The sequence below is a fragment of the Typopeltis vanoorti genome, chromosome 8 (assembly GCF_054136105.1).
Source record: "Typopeltis vanoorti isolate ZY-2024b chromosome 8, IOZ_Tvanoo_1.0, whole genome shotgun sequence".
Taxonomy (NCBI): domain Eukaryota; kingdom Metazoa; phylum Arthropoda; class Arachnida; order Uropygi; family Thelyphonidae; genus Typopeltis; species Typopeltis vanoorti.
Window position 1 is genome coordinate 118,091,116 of NC_143556.1, and position 18,118 is coordinate 118,109,233.

At 35.6% G+C, this 18,118-nt stretch overlaps 1 protein-coding gene across 1 annotated transcript in view; it reads right to left on the reverse strand.

Annotated features, from left to right (window-relative positions):
* Positions 1-18,118, reverse strand: part of LOC150104307 (tRNA-splicing ligase complex subunit RTRAF-like) — a 178,644-nt gene that overhangs the window by 153,711 nt on the left and 6,815 nt on the right. The window contains exon 2 of the mRNA XM_090396290.1: positions 6,695-6,819. Coding sequence (XP_090252416.1) covers positions 6,695-6,819 — 125 coding nt within the window. The remainder of the gene's footprint in view (positions 1-6,694; positions 6,820-18,118) is intronic.

Genomic DNA, 18,118 nt, shown 5'->3' on the forward strand with positions numbered 1-18,118 from the left:
ATTAATGATATTAGGAAGGATTTGACAAGTGACATACAGTTATTTGCTGACGATGCAAAGACAGGTAGGGTAATCAAGAATGCTGCTGATATGCAGTTTTTGCAGAATGATTTGAATAGTTTGGTATTGTGGGCATGGGAAAATGGGTGTCAGTTCAATGTCAGTAAATGTAAAGTCATTCACTTTGGCATGATTAGATATCCAATGTCGTATTACATTGGTGGGACTAGGCTAGAAGAAACTGATGATGTTGGGGATCTTGGAGTGTTATAGATAGGAAATTGAAGTTTAGGGGCCATGTGGTAAAGATTGCAAATACAACTCAAAAGATAACTCCAATGCTGAAATGAATATTCACATGTAAAGATAAGGATGTTATTTTGCCTCTTTACAAGGCCTTGATAAGACCTCACTTGGATTATTGTGCGCAGGTCTGGTCTCCTAGTTTCCATTGTGATTCTGATATATTGAAGAGAGTACAAAGGAGAGTGTTAAAAATGATATCAGGATTATGGAATACTGATTATGAAGACAAATTGAGAATTTGTAGACTGCAGACACTAGCAAACAGGAGAAAGAGGGGATGATATGATTGAGACTTACAAACTTCTGAAAGGGTCATACAGGATTTCAATTGATGGAATTTTTCAATTTATGGAGGGTGGGGAAAGGACGAGAAGACATCCTTGAAAGATGAAAATGAAGACCGCCAAGAAGAGTGCGAGGACTAGATTTTTCTCTCAGAGGGTGGTGGTGATTGGAATGGATTGCCATTGGATGTTGTGAGTGCAATGATAGCTGGTGTGTGTAGTATGTGTCCTCCCTCGATGAGTCTCTGACTTCCTGGAGGAGTCTCTCTTAATACTAATAATATTCATACGGCAATTTGGACTCCTTGGGGTGCCACACAATAACAATTTTTTTTTATTTTTTTTTGGTATTTTAAATTTATTTTTCATATAGGAAACACAGCCCCAAGACAAAATATGCAACTTTTTCAAGCCACTTCCAGGCCTCTAATAAATGGGCAATGATCTCACATTGGGCAATGAAATACATCTCCCACCTAAAGACAAGCACAAACATCAATGCTCATGGTGGGATTTGAACCTGCAGCCTTCTGGTTGGAGAGTGAGTATGTGTTAGCCACCCAGCCAACCAGGCCAGTGATTCTGCAATCTGCTTTTGTTGCTTCACTGCTTATTATTTTATTTATAATTTTTCAAAGTAATTATTCCAAAAATTCAAAACATTCTCATGTTCAGTTTTGTATCAAGTTTTTTATCTGAAGGCTATAAAGTTTATAGTACACACTCCTTTCTAAACTTGATAACCTCCAGAACATGTTGTTACCTCTGTGGTAATTATTTTCTATATTCTGACCAAAGTCTTCCCTTTTGAATAGCTTTCCTATACTTTTCTATGCATTCTCTCAGGACATACATGCTGAACTTTTGGCATGATTTCTTTCTTTTTTGAGGAGTGCCTCTAACTTGTTGAATCTACCATGAAGTTCTGACTTTTTTATTCGTAGAAACAACTGTCATACACTTCTCTGAGTCAGTGTTATCTTCAGGATGACATTCTGCAATATTTATTTTTTTTTTTACTCACTTTTTCTTCAATAACTGTTGAGCTTGCTTATGAAAGCTGCCAGACTGATTCTTTTTAAAACTTTCATTTAATATGTATATAATATATACATATTAAACAAATGCATATTATACATATCTTTTCAGCATGATTTTAATTCTACTCCAAACTAAAGTCAGGATAATTTGAAAAGTGCATTCTTCTCATCTGTGGCAAGAGAGAGAGAATTTTTAATTGATGAGTAAAGAAATCAGAAGAGGAGTTCTATTTATGTAATGCCAATTTTAAAGCATGTTTTATGTTAAACGGTCTTTGTTTAGCTTTACCTTACTTATGACTACTGGGAATATGCCAGTCATTACAAATGCCTGCATTGGTTGATTATCACCAATTTTGTCATAATGGAAAACAACCAAAATGAGAATAGGATACTCAAACATTTTATCTCTAGAAACATACTGAGAAGTAACCAGCCAATCCGTGACATGGTAACCTAAAACAGATACACAGTGGCCATGAGTAGCTGGCTTATTTCATAACCACTGATGGAAGATGCACAATTTGAATGATTAATAGTGAATATAAAAACCTGGAAAGATTTAGTTACTTATTTTTTACTTTTATGGCCAAATACATCAAAGATTATACTGTCTCAGGAGACAGGGCCTACTAACCATTTACCATATGTACAGCAGCACATATGGTAAGCTGTTAGTAGGCCAATCAGACATCCATGCCCCTGGTGGGATTCAAACCCACAGCCTCTTGACTGGCCTTGGAAAGATGAGAAAGAAATGTTAGAGATTTTATATTAATTCTCCCAAAATAATATATCTTGAAATTCATTCTAAAAACGCAATCCAAATGACTTTGTTTTCACTTCCAGCTGCTTGACGAGAAACCATATTTCATAGATATTTTCAATGACCTATTTATGACTTAGTCTTGTGTCACTGATAAAATACCTCATAAACTATTAAACACACTATATAAGTAGTTAACATTTTTGCAACAACACTGCATCAATGAAATTGCAAAAATTAGCTGCACCACTAACAAAAGTTTGTAAATTGACCAGGTCCAGGCACATGCAACTATGATATATACATATTAAACAAACTGATCACAGAACACACATGCAATTAACAGATAAAATTACTAGTAGAGGAATGTAGCTCTGCTAAACTTAATGAGTTAATCAGATTTTTCCACATATCTTTTAACATAACCCCTTGGTTTCGATTAAGGTTATAACCTGTTCGTAGGACTACTGCAGCTTCTTTAAAAGTTCAACTATAATCCTCTTCTATATATGGCATAGAGCTGTTATCCCAATCTATTGCATGGTTTGAAGTTGAGAAATGATGTGCTACGCCTGAGGTGTCTGTTCTATTATGATTGACATCTCTTACATGTTCCTTCTTTCTAATTTCTAGGCTTCTCGAAGTTTGTCTATATAGGATAGTCCACACGTGCATGGTATGCTATAAACACCTGCATATTTGAAGAAAGCCATGTTATCTTTAGGGAATTGTAACAACTGTCTAGTGATACTCTTCAGTTTAAAAACAACTCTGATGTTATAAGGCTTCATAATTCTAGCTATTTTTGTGGATATTGAGCCAACATAGGGTAAGACAATTGGTTGGTTGGTTGGTTGGTTGGTTGGTTGGTTGGTTGGTTGGTTGGTTGGTTGGTTTATAGTTTATTTGGCACAAAAACTACAAAGGTTATACTGTGCCATACTAAAGGTTACAACATTAGCATTTACAGAAAATTGTAAACAATATGTCTGTACAAGAATCTGGTTTCACAAAGCAGCATCTGTAGGTAAACAGAACTGCTGCAGAGGGCACAGCAACACACAAGGTCAGAGGTTATTACAGTAGTGCAAAAATAGTTAACAATATAAGTTAATACATAATATATGAAACACTAAGCCAAGGAATGCAACAAAGTAAAATTTTATACCTAAATATATACCATACATAATGTTCATACTATTCCTTTTATTCTTAACACTAGTACTTATTATTTTACTGACCTCCATAGAGTCACAAAACTCATTGTGGGAGGTCAACACAGTCTATCATACTTTAAACTCATCCACCTTTTGCACTTTCACCACCCTCTCAGGCAACACGTTACATGCTCCTACCACTCTCCATGCAAAAAAACTTACTTCTTGCCTTTGACTCGCTACTCCCTTTTGAAACTTCCAGGGATGTCCCATTGACCTTGCACCTTCTCCTACTTTATGAAAAATCTCCTCAGTGTTAACACGATAACCTTTCAACAGTTTAAATGTCTCGATCATATCCGCATATGTTGCAACTTAAAAGTCAACTTGTCATGTGGTACACTGTCAAATGCCTTTGAAAAAACACTCTAATAAAGTGATCATTAAATAGCTCAACTATGTCATCTGCTTTGGTCAACCAATTCCTCTTTCCATCTAACAAAGTAATCTGTCCACTATCATTTTTCCTCCTACTCACCATATAGTGAAAAAAACTCCTTGGATTGCAGAACCAGTATCCTCTCATATTCTTATTTTTCCTCTCCTTACAATACTAGTCACTTCCTTAGCCTGAGTCCTATATTCCTCATGCAACTGTTCTCCACTTCTCTCTTTATGTCTTCCATAATCTCTTTTTCTTCTGCAATTCTCCTTTTATTTCTCATCCATCTGACTCTAAATTGCTTCATCTTTTTCACTCAAAGTATACAATCTGACATTGTTGTCAACCTTTTCTTAATTATCTCTCATGCACTAATGACTTCTCTTCCTTCAAATTATTTCATCCATTACACTGCTGCATTAAGTCTATGATAGTTGCCTGCCTTATAATTCCACATAAATTCTGTTTTGATACCTCCACATGCCTATTCAACCTCCAAGGCAGGATTACATGGTCAATCTCATCAACAGCTGAAATTTCGTTTCAGAACAAGATCCAAATCTCATGATCCTCATGTTCCCTCTATCCTATGCTGCCTAAGACAGTTGTCCCACAAGAAATCCAAAAACTCAGTTCCCATATTGCTGCATTCTGCATCCTTTGCCAGTTTACTCATCTCATCTCATCATCAAATTCCTGCCATGTACCCTCAAGGGGTGTACTGGATATGATTGCCAGTTTATATCACTATAGTTGAAGTCCCCCCATAATGATCACTTGCCAAACTAATTTGCCTATACATTTCCTGCTCATCACCAGTTCTATTCCCTGGTCTATAGCAACACCTCACTAAATATCTTATCTTATAAACATCTATCTCACACCATATATTCTCAAAGCCACTAGTGTTATCTGCACTGTGATTCTCCACCCTGAGAGGGCACAATTTATCTCTTATCATGATTAAAATTTAACCCGTTTACCCTTCCTATCCTGCCTAATTATGCTATACCCTTCAATTTTTATCTGTTAGAACATCCTCCTCAGTTAACCAAGTTTCACTGATTATAACAAAATTTGGAGAGGCGAGTCAATGTCACAAACTCATTCTCTTTATTTCTGATGCTCCTAGCATTTGTATACAGAAAAACCAGTGCACTGCAGTATTCTAGAGCCATTATTATTCCCCACATACTTCACTTGGCTCTGTAATAGTGAACACTCTCTCATTTCTCAAACCACTATCCCTACGTAAGGCTATCCTAGCTACATTTCCACCTGTGCAATTCTAGTTTCCCTGCCCTGATACACTCACTTGCCCAGAAAACAAGTCTTTCCAAATGCCTGTACCCCTCTGCATTCAAATATAATCCACCTCTTGCATATAACGCTTCTACCCTCAAACGTACTCCATGCATCCACATATTCCAGACATCTTTTCCTACACACTGTCACTATCATCTCATTTGTTATTACTGCTCTTCTTTTCCACTTTGCATTACTATGCTGGGACAACATGTTCACCTTTCCTCAGATGACACATTTCTGCTGCACTATCTCTAACATCAACCACAAATCTCATGCTACATAATTCACACTACCTCTCTGCCATTCATCCTAGCCATTACTATGATCTCCTCCACATTTTCATCCCTATTCACCACCAGTGACACGCTATCATTCTATCAGGCAAGCATTCTACTTTCCGTGCTCTGAATCATCAAATCTCCATACATGATGCTCCACACAGACTCATTTATCTTTCTCTCACTGGCATCCCCAATCTTTCTCCTTTCTCTCCCTCCTTCCTCTTATCTCTCTGTCTCTTGCTTCAACATTCTATCTCAAGTTTCTGCAATTTCCATCCTTCCCCTGTCTCTCTCATTCTCTCTCGCTCTCTTCTTCCTCTTCTTTGTTCTCCGATGCTGTTCTCTTACACCTACTATTGTTGTTCTTGCACTAGCCAACCTCTCCATCCTCCTAATATCTTCATTCACCCTTCTTAACTAAGTTTTCGTTCCTTCCATCTCCGTTCTAAGTAGTTCTCTTTCTCTCTCCACCCACATCTGCTTTCAATTTACATTCAGACACACAATCATGTCCATCAGATAAACCATCTCTATTTGCTACCAAGGTTAAATCCATGTATACGTCTTTAATATTCTCCCCATTCTCCAACACACTAGTGGTACCCAAAAACTGAATTTCATCCATTTCTGAAGAACTATCTATGCTGCCACTAAATCCCGAAACTGAGATACTTATTTCACGTACACATGCAACATTCCTGTCCCACACCTGCCCCATTTTTAAACAATGGAATGTATACATACAGCATGCTGCATAGCAAACTATCATCAACTATGCTATGAATAACATAGTCTTTAATCTAAGTCAAGTTAAGTTAAAAGTTAAGGAAAAGATTTTAAGTTTCATTAAAATGAGCACATTACAGAAATGAAAAGATGAAATCAGACATACTGACATATTAAAGTACTTTTACAGGCAATACTTTTTTTTTTTAAAAGCCCCTGTACAAAAACAGGTTGGTCATTCACAAAAGAGTTTAGTGTATTAGCTTTTTACAACTGTTTGTGCTTATGGTATTTTATTAAAAGCAAAACTTATACAACCAGATGTGAATATTTAAACAGGAAATAAAATTATCCTATTCTTCCTTTAATACAAGATAATGATACCTGATGGAAAGCAGCAGGCCAATCAACACTATTAACATTACGAAGTGGTTCTCTTTCTTCTATTTTGTAGTGCCTTATCTTCTGGTCTTCTAACCAAAGTACAAGATTTCGAAATTCATTCTTATCTAAACAAAGAAAGATAATATTAAAATGCTTAGAAATTATAAAATTAACAGTTTTAATTTTGAAATAAACTTATCAAAAGCAAAAATGAAAAAGAGCTAAGAAGCATCGGTTATTCAGCATGTGAATTCACAGAAGACAACAATGGTAGGGTTTTGTGCTTAATTAAATTTAATTAAATCGGGTAAAATCAAACATAAGATAGGAGTGCACTGCTATCTTTTGCTGTTATTCATCATCTATATTTGCCTGCATGGTTGGCTGAGTGGTTAGTGTGATCACTCTCCAACAAACAAGCTGCCAGTTCTAATCCTGCAGTGGGCATGGATGTTTGCAATTGCCTTGAGGTGGGAGATCAATTTCACTGTCTCTAGTAAGATCACTGCTCCACTTACTGTAAGCCTGAAGTAGCTTGAAAAAAAGTTCAATGTTTGGTCTCTAGAGTAGGGTTTCCAGACTATAAAAAGATAAATAAAAATACAAAAATGGGGGGAAAAAAATTCTTTCATACAGATGTACTGTAGATTTACAAATAAACCTTTCATGGGTATGAACTACAAAAAAAAAAAAATGCACTAGGAAGGAAAGTGGCATTAAATCTAATTTCTAAACCAGAAATATTAACCTTCACTTATATAAAATATAAGTGAAGTTTGGCAAGTCCTGAAGAAAACAATGAAGTGAATTCTATTGAGATTATCGTTCCAAAATCTCCTGCTATTTCTTTTAAGTTTAGAATAGCTTACTGAAGTTTTATCATAGCTCAGTAATAATCACTGGTCATCTGGAGAGAAAATAAAAGGATGGAGTGGGTTTAATTCACATAAGAAAACAGTTCAATATTTTGATGACTATTTCTATTTCCATTTTATTATTTCATATTTAGGAGGTGATAGAACTCAAGCATCAAACTATAAGCCTATCTGTGTAGGTGGTGATTTCAGTTGTCGGAGAAGCTTGTGAGAACTAGGATTCAGAATTAGGTTGACAACAATGGCATTATCCTTGATGGAGCATGGATTTGCTAAAGGGAGGTCATGTTTTAGTAATCTACTTACTTATTACAATAAGGTGACTGCTTCCATGGACAGAGGAGAAGGACACACAGTAATATACTTAGATTTTACACAGGCTTTTGATAGATTACCGCATGATAAGTTGATAGTCAAACTGGAGTGGATGGGGTTGGATATTAGATTGGTGCATTGGATTGGAAATTGGTTATCTGATAGGTATCAACAAGTTGTGTATGGGGGAGTGATAACCAGGAAAAGGAAAGCTACTAGTGGTGTGCCTCAGGGGTCTGTTTTAGGGCCATTGCTGTTTAACTTGTATATTAATGATATTGGTGAAGATTTGGATGGAGATATTCAGTTGTTTGCAGATGATGCAAAGTTGGGACGAACCATGAAGAGTAGAGAAGATGTTGTGGCCTTACAAGAAGACTTGAATAAATTGAGTGATTGAGCACGGGAAAGGGGTTGCGAGTTCAATGTTGCAAAATGTAAGGTTTTAAATATAGGTATTTTTTCTGGGAAAACTCCATGTTTCTGTAGGAGACGGTTACCTGATATGGCCAATAGTCTCCTACAAAAACACCGCCACAGCACCTTTATCGAAATTTCTAACAGAAATACTAAAATCATTAATTACAATGTCACTCTCTATGATAAAAAAATATGGACGACCTTTTACATAAAAATAAATAGCATAACCCTATCCCAAGAAAGCATCTCACTTCATTGGATGCTGCTTCATTATACACTAACATGGATGTTCCCAGTGTAAAAACTCGATGTAACTTAGAAATACCAAAGCGCTTTACATCGATTTTTTACAGAGGTCAAGTCTCATGAGATAGTTAAAAAAATAACCTTGTTTGTATCTATATATTTTATGCTACATATTAATGTAATTAACCCTATGGGAAATGATTTGTATTTACTGTTTTTAATAAAATTTCTAATGTCAAAAACAAAGGCAATGCTTTGCCATCAGAACTTTGTAGAGCACAAGACAGTTGTTTACAACTAAGTGTGTGTAAAAGTTGTTCGTGGGCTCTGAACATAAACATCTTTGGGGTTAGTATCAAAGAGATCGGCTAGTTTCAGAGAAGTTTCCACTGCCCAACAAGACAAAAAAAAAAAAGGAGTGCACGGAGGAGATAAAAGAACAGGTCAGCCTTAAAAAGATCAAGAAGAACTGCCGATTTCTTCAGGGGTTTACTACCCTTAGTGCAAGGTCCCAAGATCGCAAAATAAAAGGGTTTGAGCCGAACATCATGAGGTTAGGCAAGACCTCAGTTACTAAGCAGGAGAGGCAGTCAGAACCACAGCAGAGGACAGGCGGAACTAGAGCAGTGGTGGCAGAGAATGAGGAGAGGCGAGGCCCAGTTACCAAAAGGGAGTCCAGGTCCAGTTGAAGGTGAAGAGGTGAAGAGTTGAAGAGGTGAAGCGCTGTTACCAAAGAGAGCCAGAGGAAAAATTGGAAGTCAAGTCAAGTGCCGGTCGGATGTCCTAGTGCTGTGGGAAGCCAACCGAAGCAAAAAGCCACAGAACGATCTTCAAGCCTGAATGCTGAAACTTCTTGCCTGAGCTTTTGAGTACCGGCAAGATTGCAGTCCAAGGCCCGCCAAATATTTCGACGAAGTGCTCCCTTGAACAAGACTTTCCAGATGGAAACCTAAGTCCTGGGATGAAAGAAAAATCATACAGACTTTGCAGAACTAATGCAGAACTTTTGGAAGGTGTCATGACAAAGAGCCTTCGTAAGTGTGTCCCATCTTTTTATGTACATTCTTTTGTAATCTAAGAAATATGTCATAGATGGACTGATCAGAAATAGTAATAAGAAATGTCTATAAGAGATAGTACTCTGATTTGTTTTTAACTGGAATATAAATTGTAAGATAACTTGCCATAGCTAGCTAACCTCTTTATGAGAAAATTATCTCAGCAATTTAATCATTTTTAGCAGAGAAGTAACAGAGTAATTATATTGTATAGTCATTTAATATTGAAAAGGGAAAGTTTGTTTCTTCATACCAAAAGTATAAGGATAGGTAAGGAGAAAGTAACCTCCCTATCGCTTATTTAATGCACCTTGTTATTAATGTAAATAAATGCGTTTAAATTATGTATCAATAGTGTTGCCTGTTACTTTATTTTACAATGCACTGTTAGCGGGAAACAACTAAGGCATTAAAAGTGGTTTAAGTACTTAAGAACCATGACTGTTTATATAAACTCTGTTGAAGGAATTTGCGCTAGTAAGAGAGAGAGAGAAATCTACGGGACGTTTTACTGAGTCTTGTCCCAATATAGAAATACTGGGGTGGCGCAGTCTTTTACAAATAAATTTTCCAGTGTTCATAGGCATACAACTAGTAAATATGAAAGGCAGATAAACATAGTACGTAATAGAATAAGAAAGAAAGGTTAAGAAAGAAAACGCATAAAAGAATAAAGATATTACAAGGGTGCAGCAGACAGCTTGCGTTACAACAGAACATTAGACATCATACATCCGCTACTCACAGATCTCACCCTACACTCTCGAACAAATTAACACCTAATGATATTATAAACATAATCAAGCTAATAATCTCAGTTAACTTCTTCAAGTTCAACAACAACATATTTTTTAAAATTTTCAGACTCCCCATGGACCAAAACATCAGAGGACAACTTGTGGAATATTTTCTAGCACACATAGAATCACGCATACTCTCCCCCCCCCCCCCACGGCATCACCTTTTATGGCAGATATGTGGACGATATTCTGTGCATTAGAGAACAAACACACACCACCACCTACAAGCATCCCTTAACAGTTACAGTAACAGACTAAAATTCGCCATTGAAACCGAACAGAACAAATCCATCAATTTCTTAAACTTGACATTAATCAGAAAAAACAACAAAATAGTCACAAAAATATACCACAAACCCACACATATTGGAAACTACCTCCATTTCTACTCATACCATCCATATTCTATTAAAAAATCGGCATCCTATCACAATTCATAAATGCTTACAAGTTTTCAACTAACCATAACTATCTCACCACAGAAATAAAAAAAATAATATAGATTTTTAAAAATTGCAACTATCCCACACAACTAATAAATTACGCAGCAAAAACAAACAGGGCAGCAAAAAACCTGTCAAAACAACCCAACAACCAAAACAAACTTCCCAACACAAAAAGTCATCAAACTGCCATACATCCAGAACACATACAAAGCCTACAAATACATTTTCAAACATACAGACTACAAACTGGTATTTACCAGTAAATACAAACTGGTATTTACCACAAACCAAAAATTGGCAAACCTTCTAAAACCCACTAAATCTCACCTACACAAAGAAATATTAGAATACTACAACGTAGTCTACAAATTTCCCGCCCCAAAACACTGTGATATCACCTACACAGGTTCTACCATCAGGTCTATATGGACAAGACTACAAAAACACTTCCATGACTATAACATCCCTATTCCAGAACACTTAAACACTAAAAAATGCGACATCAAAAAGAAAAATAGAATACAAAGTACATATGGAATACATATCAATGAGTTTGACAAAATCATGCTTTCCTGGTGCAAAAATTAATGCGAAGCTATTAGAGCACAAAAGCGTAAGGTGAAAGAAATGATTCTAGTGGCTGGAACAAATGATTTAAAAGGAGAAAAGTATGGCATGAAAGAGGACTTGAAAGAATTACTGAAAGTAGCAAAAGAAAAAAGCGAGAGAGTTAAGATAGCGAGTCTTTTGCCACAGTATGAGAGATTAGAGTTGAGAAGGAGGGTCATATAGCAAATGACTCAATGTGTAGGTTATGCAGGAGGAATGGTGTGAAGTGAGTTTGAGGGACAAAAGGGCTTATACAAGAAGGATGGTTTGAATCTAAATGAATCTGGTTTTCAGAGACTGGAAAAATTGTTGTTGAATAAAGAGAAAGTGGATATGCAGAATCAGGGAAACTAGAGCTTTTTTTTTTCGGAAGGGGGGGTGGGGAAGCTGTTGAGTGGATATGCAGACATCAATGAGGCAGTTGAATGCAAGTGAGTGTATAATATGACTGAGTTAGTACCAATGGTAACAAACCAGAATGGGATCGTTAGTATAAGGCATCAAGATAGGAATGGGCTTAGGGGTTTTTCTCTGAATGTCTTTCAATATTATTATGAAGAAATATAAATCGGCTGCTATCTACAAACCAATCAGCCAAATCCACAATTGGTTACCTTCTCCTAAAGACAAACTCACACCTCTTATGCTACCTAGTGGGTACGAGGTCCCATGCTCCTGTAAATTATCCAACTATGGACAGACAGGTAGATCCATTAACAAACGCATTTTGGAACATCAAAACCACATCCGTCTCAAACTGCAGAAATCTGGGTTTGCAAAACATGGAATTGAAAACCCAAACCATGCAATCCATTGGAAGAAAACCAAACTTCTACATAAAAAAAAAAAACATAGTTCTTCATAAAAACATGAACTTCTATATAAAGAAAGTGCTGAAGCCCTACGTCACAGACCAGTAATGACGTTCTTACTATCCTTGAAGTCTGGGAAATTGTCATCCTAAATTGTGTAAAATAATTTTATATTACTTAAATATAAAGAGCCAATAGGCTTCATTTCGGCGATATAAACATTATTTAAATTAAGGGGATATTAAATCTCACATTGTTTTAAAACCGAATGAGAAACTCAAAGATTGGAATCAGAGTTTCATGCCGAATATAGTAAACTATAAAAATATCGGCGATTACTAGCATGAGCTAATGCAAGTAATCCTAGTACGTAGTACAATACTGGGCAACTCGCAGCAAAGGTGGTAAAGTTCTGATCACTATTCTTGGTATTTTCCATAATGTAAAAACACATTTCCTAGGAAATGTATGCTGTTATTACATTATGGCAGGAGGTCACTACCCAGACCAGTTTCAATTTTCAATGGTTTCAATTCCAATTTTTGAGTTTCTTATTCGGTTTTAAAATAATGTGGGATTTAATATCCCCTTAATTTAAATAATGTTTATATCGCCGAAATGAAGCCTATTGGCTCTTTATATTTAAGTAACTTAATGGGTGCACCTGTTTCACAACTCGTATAGCAGAGTATATAAGTTCTTTTCGCTATACCCTTTGGTATTAATTTGGTCTAGCTACTCACTGATGAAGCCTCAAAAAAGGCAGAAACCGGTCTGGGTAGTGACCTCCTGCCATAATGTAATAACAGCATACATTTCCTAGGAAATGTGTTTTTACATTATGGAAAATACCAAGAATAGCGATCAGAACTTTACCACCTTTGCTGCAAGTTGCCTGGTATTGTACTACGTACTAGGACTACTTGCATTAGCTCATGCTAGTAATTGCCGATATTTTTATAGTTTACTATATTCAGCATGAAACTCTGATTCAAATCTTTGAGTTTCTTATTCGGTTTTAAAACAATGTGGGATTTAATATCCCCTTAATTTAAATAATAATTTTATATGTTATCTCATTTTAATGTAATTTTTTTTTCAGATATATTTTAATTTAATTATATAACACGCTACTGCACATACAGCGATTCCATTGTAAGCATGCGCCCTAACTGTATGTAATTCCTAGTAGTGTTTGAATTAGCTGTACTGAAGATGTCCTATAATACTTAGGATGAAATATTTCCTAATTATTAAAACTCTTATTACTATGGTTATGTGTGTATGTTTAGTCATGAATGCTCCACAGGTTTCATTATACAACAAAGAATTTATAATTTCAAAATTATTTTTATTTTTCAACATAATCTCCCTTAAGCTAATACATTTATTCCAGTGATGCTCCAGACCTATCCCTGTAGTGGTTCTCAGTACAATCTGCAAAATATCCCTATACAGTGCAATCACCTCTTGATTTGAAGAAAAATGCTGACCAGTGTAAATGCTGACCACTGAGGAAGAGTTTTAGTTTTGGATTTAGAGAAAGATGTTGGAAGTTTTTTTCCACTTGGTTAGACTATAATAAATTTAGTTTAATTCTTTATTCAAGTGTAAGCAAACAGTTTGCACCTGAAGTATCTTCTGGACTCAGACAACTCCTGGTAAAGGTGGACCAAGCTCTCATCACTGCTTGTCTTAGTATCTCCCATAATGCAAAGCATATCTCCTTGCGGACATGTATAATGCTATGCATTAAGGGAAGGGCCACTACCCAGACTGCCTTCAACCTTTATTGAGGTCTCATCAGTGGGAGCCAGAGCCAGAGGTGGTAATACTAAGGTGGAAGTAACAGAGAATTCACATTTACCTATATGAGTTGCCAAAAGGCAACTTTTAATTATTCTGGATTTAGAGAAAGATGTTGGAAGTTTTTTCCACTTGGTTAGAGTACAATTTATAGATTAGACTATATGTTATAGGTTAAACTATAATAAATAATAAAGATACATCAGGTGCAAACTTTGTTTGCTTACACTTGGATAAAGGATTAAACTAAATTTATTATATTCTAATCAAGTGGAAAAAAAAAATTTCAAACATCTTTCTTTAAATCCAGAGTAATTTAATAATAAGGTGATACACCTTTTGGCAACTCGTATACGTAAATATGACTTCTCCATTGCTTCCATCTTAGTATCAACCTCCTCCTCTGGGTCTGGCTCCCACTGACGAGACCTCAATAAAGGTCGAAACCAGTCTGGGGTAGTGGCCCTTCCCTTAATGTATAGCATTATACATGTCTGCAAGAAGATGTGCTTTGCATTATGGGAGATACTAAGATAAGCAGTGATGACAGCTTGGTCCACCTTTACCACGAGTTGCCTCAGTCCTGAAGATACTTCAGGTGCAAACTTTGATTGCTTACACTTGGATAAAGGATTAAACTAAATTTACTATCACTAATTATGAGCAGTACCCAATGAAGAGACTGGCAAACAAGTGTTACCATTTACTTGTCTGAAATTGTGTGGGTTCTACAGTCGATTTTCTTTAGTTTACAGCATGAAAAACCTGACTTCCAAGGAGAAAAAATCCACTTGCCCATGCCAGGGATCGACTAATTCGGGAACCAGTTGAAAAAGGTTTAGAAAAAGTTCCTCCAGCCAGCAAATATAGATTTTATTACCTTTTAGTTGAATGCACTCATTGACAATTAAGAATATTCCTCTTTGTGAATACACAAAAAAGAGAAATGTTCTCAGTTGTCAGTGCTGATCAAGTAACAAGTTATAGATGGCTATGATATACCATTGTATGATAAATATGCATAAAGGAATTTCGCAAGGCAAAATAAATAAAAATGACATCACTTAAAAAAAAAAAAGCATGTCCAGTATGCACAGAAAGAATTTTTTTTATCTTTCTTACCTACCATATCCAACATAGTACTTGGATTATTGAATAAGCATTGTTTCACTTTCAAATGTAAAAAATAAATATAAAATTAAAAAAAAATTTTTTTTTAAACATCCATAGCCCACTGTACTAATTTGTAAGCCTAATGTACCATAGGCTTACAATTGTTTGTGATGGCGAGTCGCAATAAAAAAATTGTAAAAGTGAAATAAGCATTATTTCACTTTAAAATCTTGGAGCATGCACTCCCCCCCCCCACACACACACACCTCAACAGGAGCTGATAATTCCAGAAACAAATTTAAAAGAGAAAACTAATACTCATATACTCATTGCACTTGAATATATTCCTATTATTTTCTATGAAATGAGTTTCTTGAAGTGTAACAATTTCTCTGACTAGTAGTTATTATAAATAACAAATTCAAGATGAAGTATTATGTGAAATTAATCTGCCAAGCAAAACATTAACTTCAAGACAATGAATAACAAGTAAAATATTAGGCTTCTGAAGGCAATCATTTGTTGGCCTCTTGTCTAATTAACATTTGACAAGCCTTCTGACAAGTTGTTTTGTAACTTGTCAACTAGAAGCTATAAACTGGAGATTATCAGCAGGCTGGATGTAGTCCACTGATAGCTGCATAAATTCTTAATTTGAACATGGCAGTAAAATTTAAATCTTCAATTGTTTAAGGTACTATAAAACCCAAGTGCTCATATCATTAATCCACCATAAGTCTGTAAACTGATTTTAGGTTTCACTCGATCAACAACATCTCATATCACAGCTTACTCATTCACATCCTCAATCTTCTCTAACAATATAACACCGCTCTTAATTGGAAAAAAATAAAAAATTACACTATTATACACCTTCTAAGAGCCTCTGTCTCCTGTTATGATCCACTCAATGAATAATCACTACTCTATTAATCTGGTAAAATCCACTAAGAAACAAACATTTCTATATCACCTCGTCTTTCCTCTGTCTATCTATCAATTTTAGCAATTCCCTCAACTTTTCCCCATAACATTCCACTTTTGTAAGTGCCTTAGTTGTATGTTTCTGTACCTTTTCTCACTTTTCTTATCATTGTACTATACTGCAGAAAACAAATCAAACTCATGTCGGGTGTCATGAGATCAAGTACACACAGTTGGGAAACTACCTTCATCTCTACTTATTAGAACAATTCTTTAATAGAACAGAATAGAATACTTGGAACAATTCTTTCGCAGAACAGAATAGTTCTACAAAAAACAGTACATGGTACACTCTAAATCCAAAACCTACACTCCACAATAAACACTGCCGCCTTATTTATATATCCAATCAAAAAACCTATTTCAATCTTCCTGAAGGGATTCAACATTAGCATCTTTTGTTATGAGGGATGAATTTTCAAGTGCGCACAATAGTAATTCAATCACATACCATGGGCACTGACTAGTCAGGTATGAAAGATGCTGGCTTTCAAGTAATCCTTGGGCCATCTCCTGCTCAGTTACCCAAGCCTGCTCTCATTATATAGGGTCAATAACTCAATTTCTAAAACAGAAAACAAGACTTCATGTGTTTTGGTCCAACTTAGGCAATCCCAGCATAGATCTTGGTCCTATATTACCTTAGATCATACATAACCACCAGGGCCAATTTAAGGTTGTTGTGGCCCTAAGCTATAACTTTGCAGAGGCACCCTCTATTCAGTAAATTTTATCTGAGTAAAGTTGAAGACAGAGGCCCTCTTGTAATATGAGGCCTGAGCTATAGATTTTCTAACTTATGCATAAATCTGGCCCTAATAACCACTGTGCATTCAAGTGAATTGCAGTAGATCCATTATACTGTACATTCCAATATTCTTGTATGGCCTTGGCATAAGTTCTCACTACCTTCATTTGCAAGATGAAAAATACTGTCACCATGCAAATCGCACACAAAAGAGGTTAGAAACCTAGTGTACATTAAGTACAGCAAGATTAGTTGATAATTAAATACTTGAGCAGTCCTGTTCTAGAAACAAAACAGACCTGGTTGGCATGACTACTCTCTAACCAACAAGCTGCAGATTCAAATCCCATTGTGGACATGAATTTTTTTGCTTAGGCCTGAAGTGGTTGAAAAAGTTCCATGTTTAGTCTAGAGCAAGGTTTCCGAATTACATAAAAAAATAAATAAAAATACAGAAAATATACAAATTAAAAAATAAAATTTTAAAAAATCCTTGCCTCCTTGTGGCACTAATATCGGTTTACAACCTTTCGTAAGCAAGTCATACATATATATAAAAAAGATACGAATTATGAAATACTACTCGCCCAAGATCCTCCATTTTTTTAAAAATTCCATGTCTTAGTTCCATAAAATGATCAGTGGTGCTGCATCCATGTTTTCTAAAGTTAAAAAACTCACTTTCTAAACCAACTTTTTCATTAAAAAATATTCTATTTTGTCCAATCTACAACTCACCAGAGAGTAATGGGCAAGTGTATTTATCAAATCCTATATATGTACACAACACATACATACGTTAAAGACAATGAAAATCACTAACATCTAGAAACATTCACACACACCCCCCTGGAACAAGGGGATTTAAATCTACTCAACCACAGGCTGTAATAATAAAATAGATAAAAAATGTTACTAATATCCAGCATGAAGAATCCAATCCAGATCTCTTCAAACGAAATTACATGCCAAGTCATCCATTCAATGTAAGAATAATTACTTCCAATTAATGTACAATGTTTACAACCTTTAGTTAGTGAGATTCTCATATAAAAAAAAAAAAATTGTAGAAAACTTGCATCATACTAAAGACAGTCATCAGCATTAGATATATAATGAGCTGAGTCCCAATCCCTAAGTTACCATCTTTCTGACTACTGACCTTCATATGTAATTGTTTTATTTAGCAGAT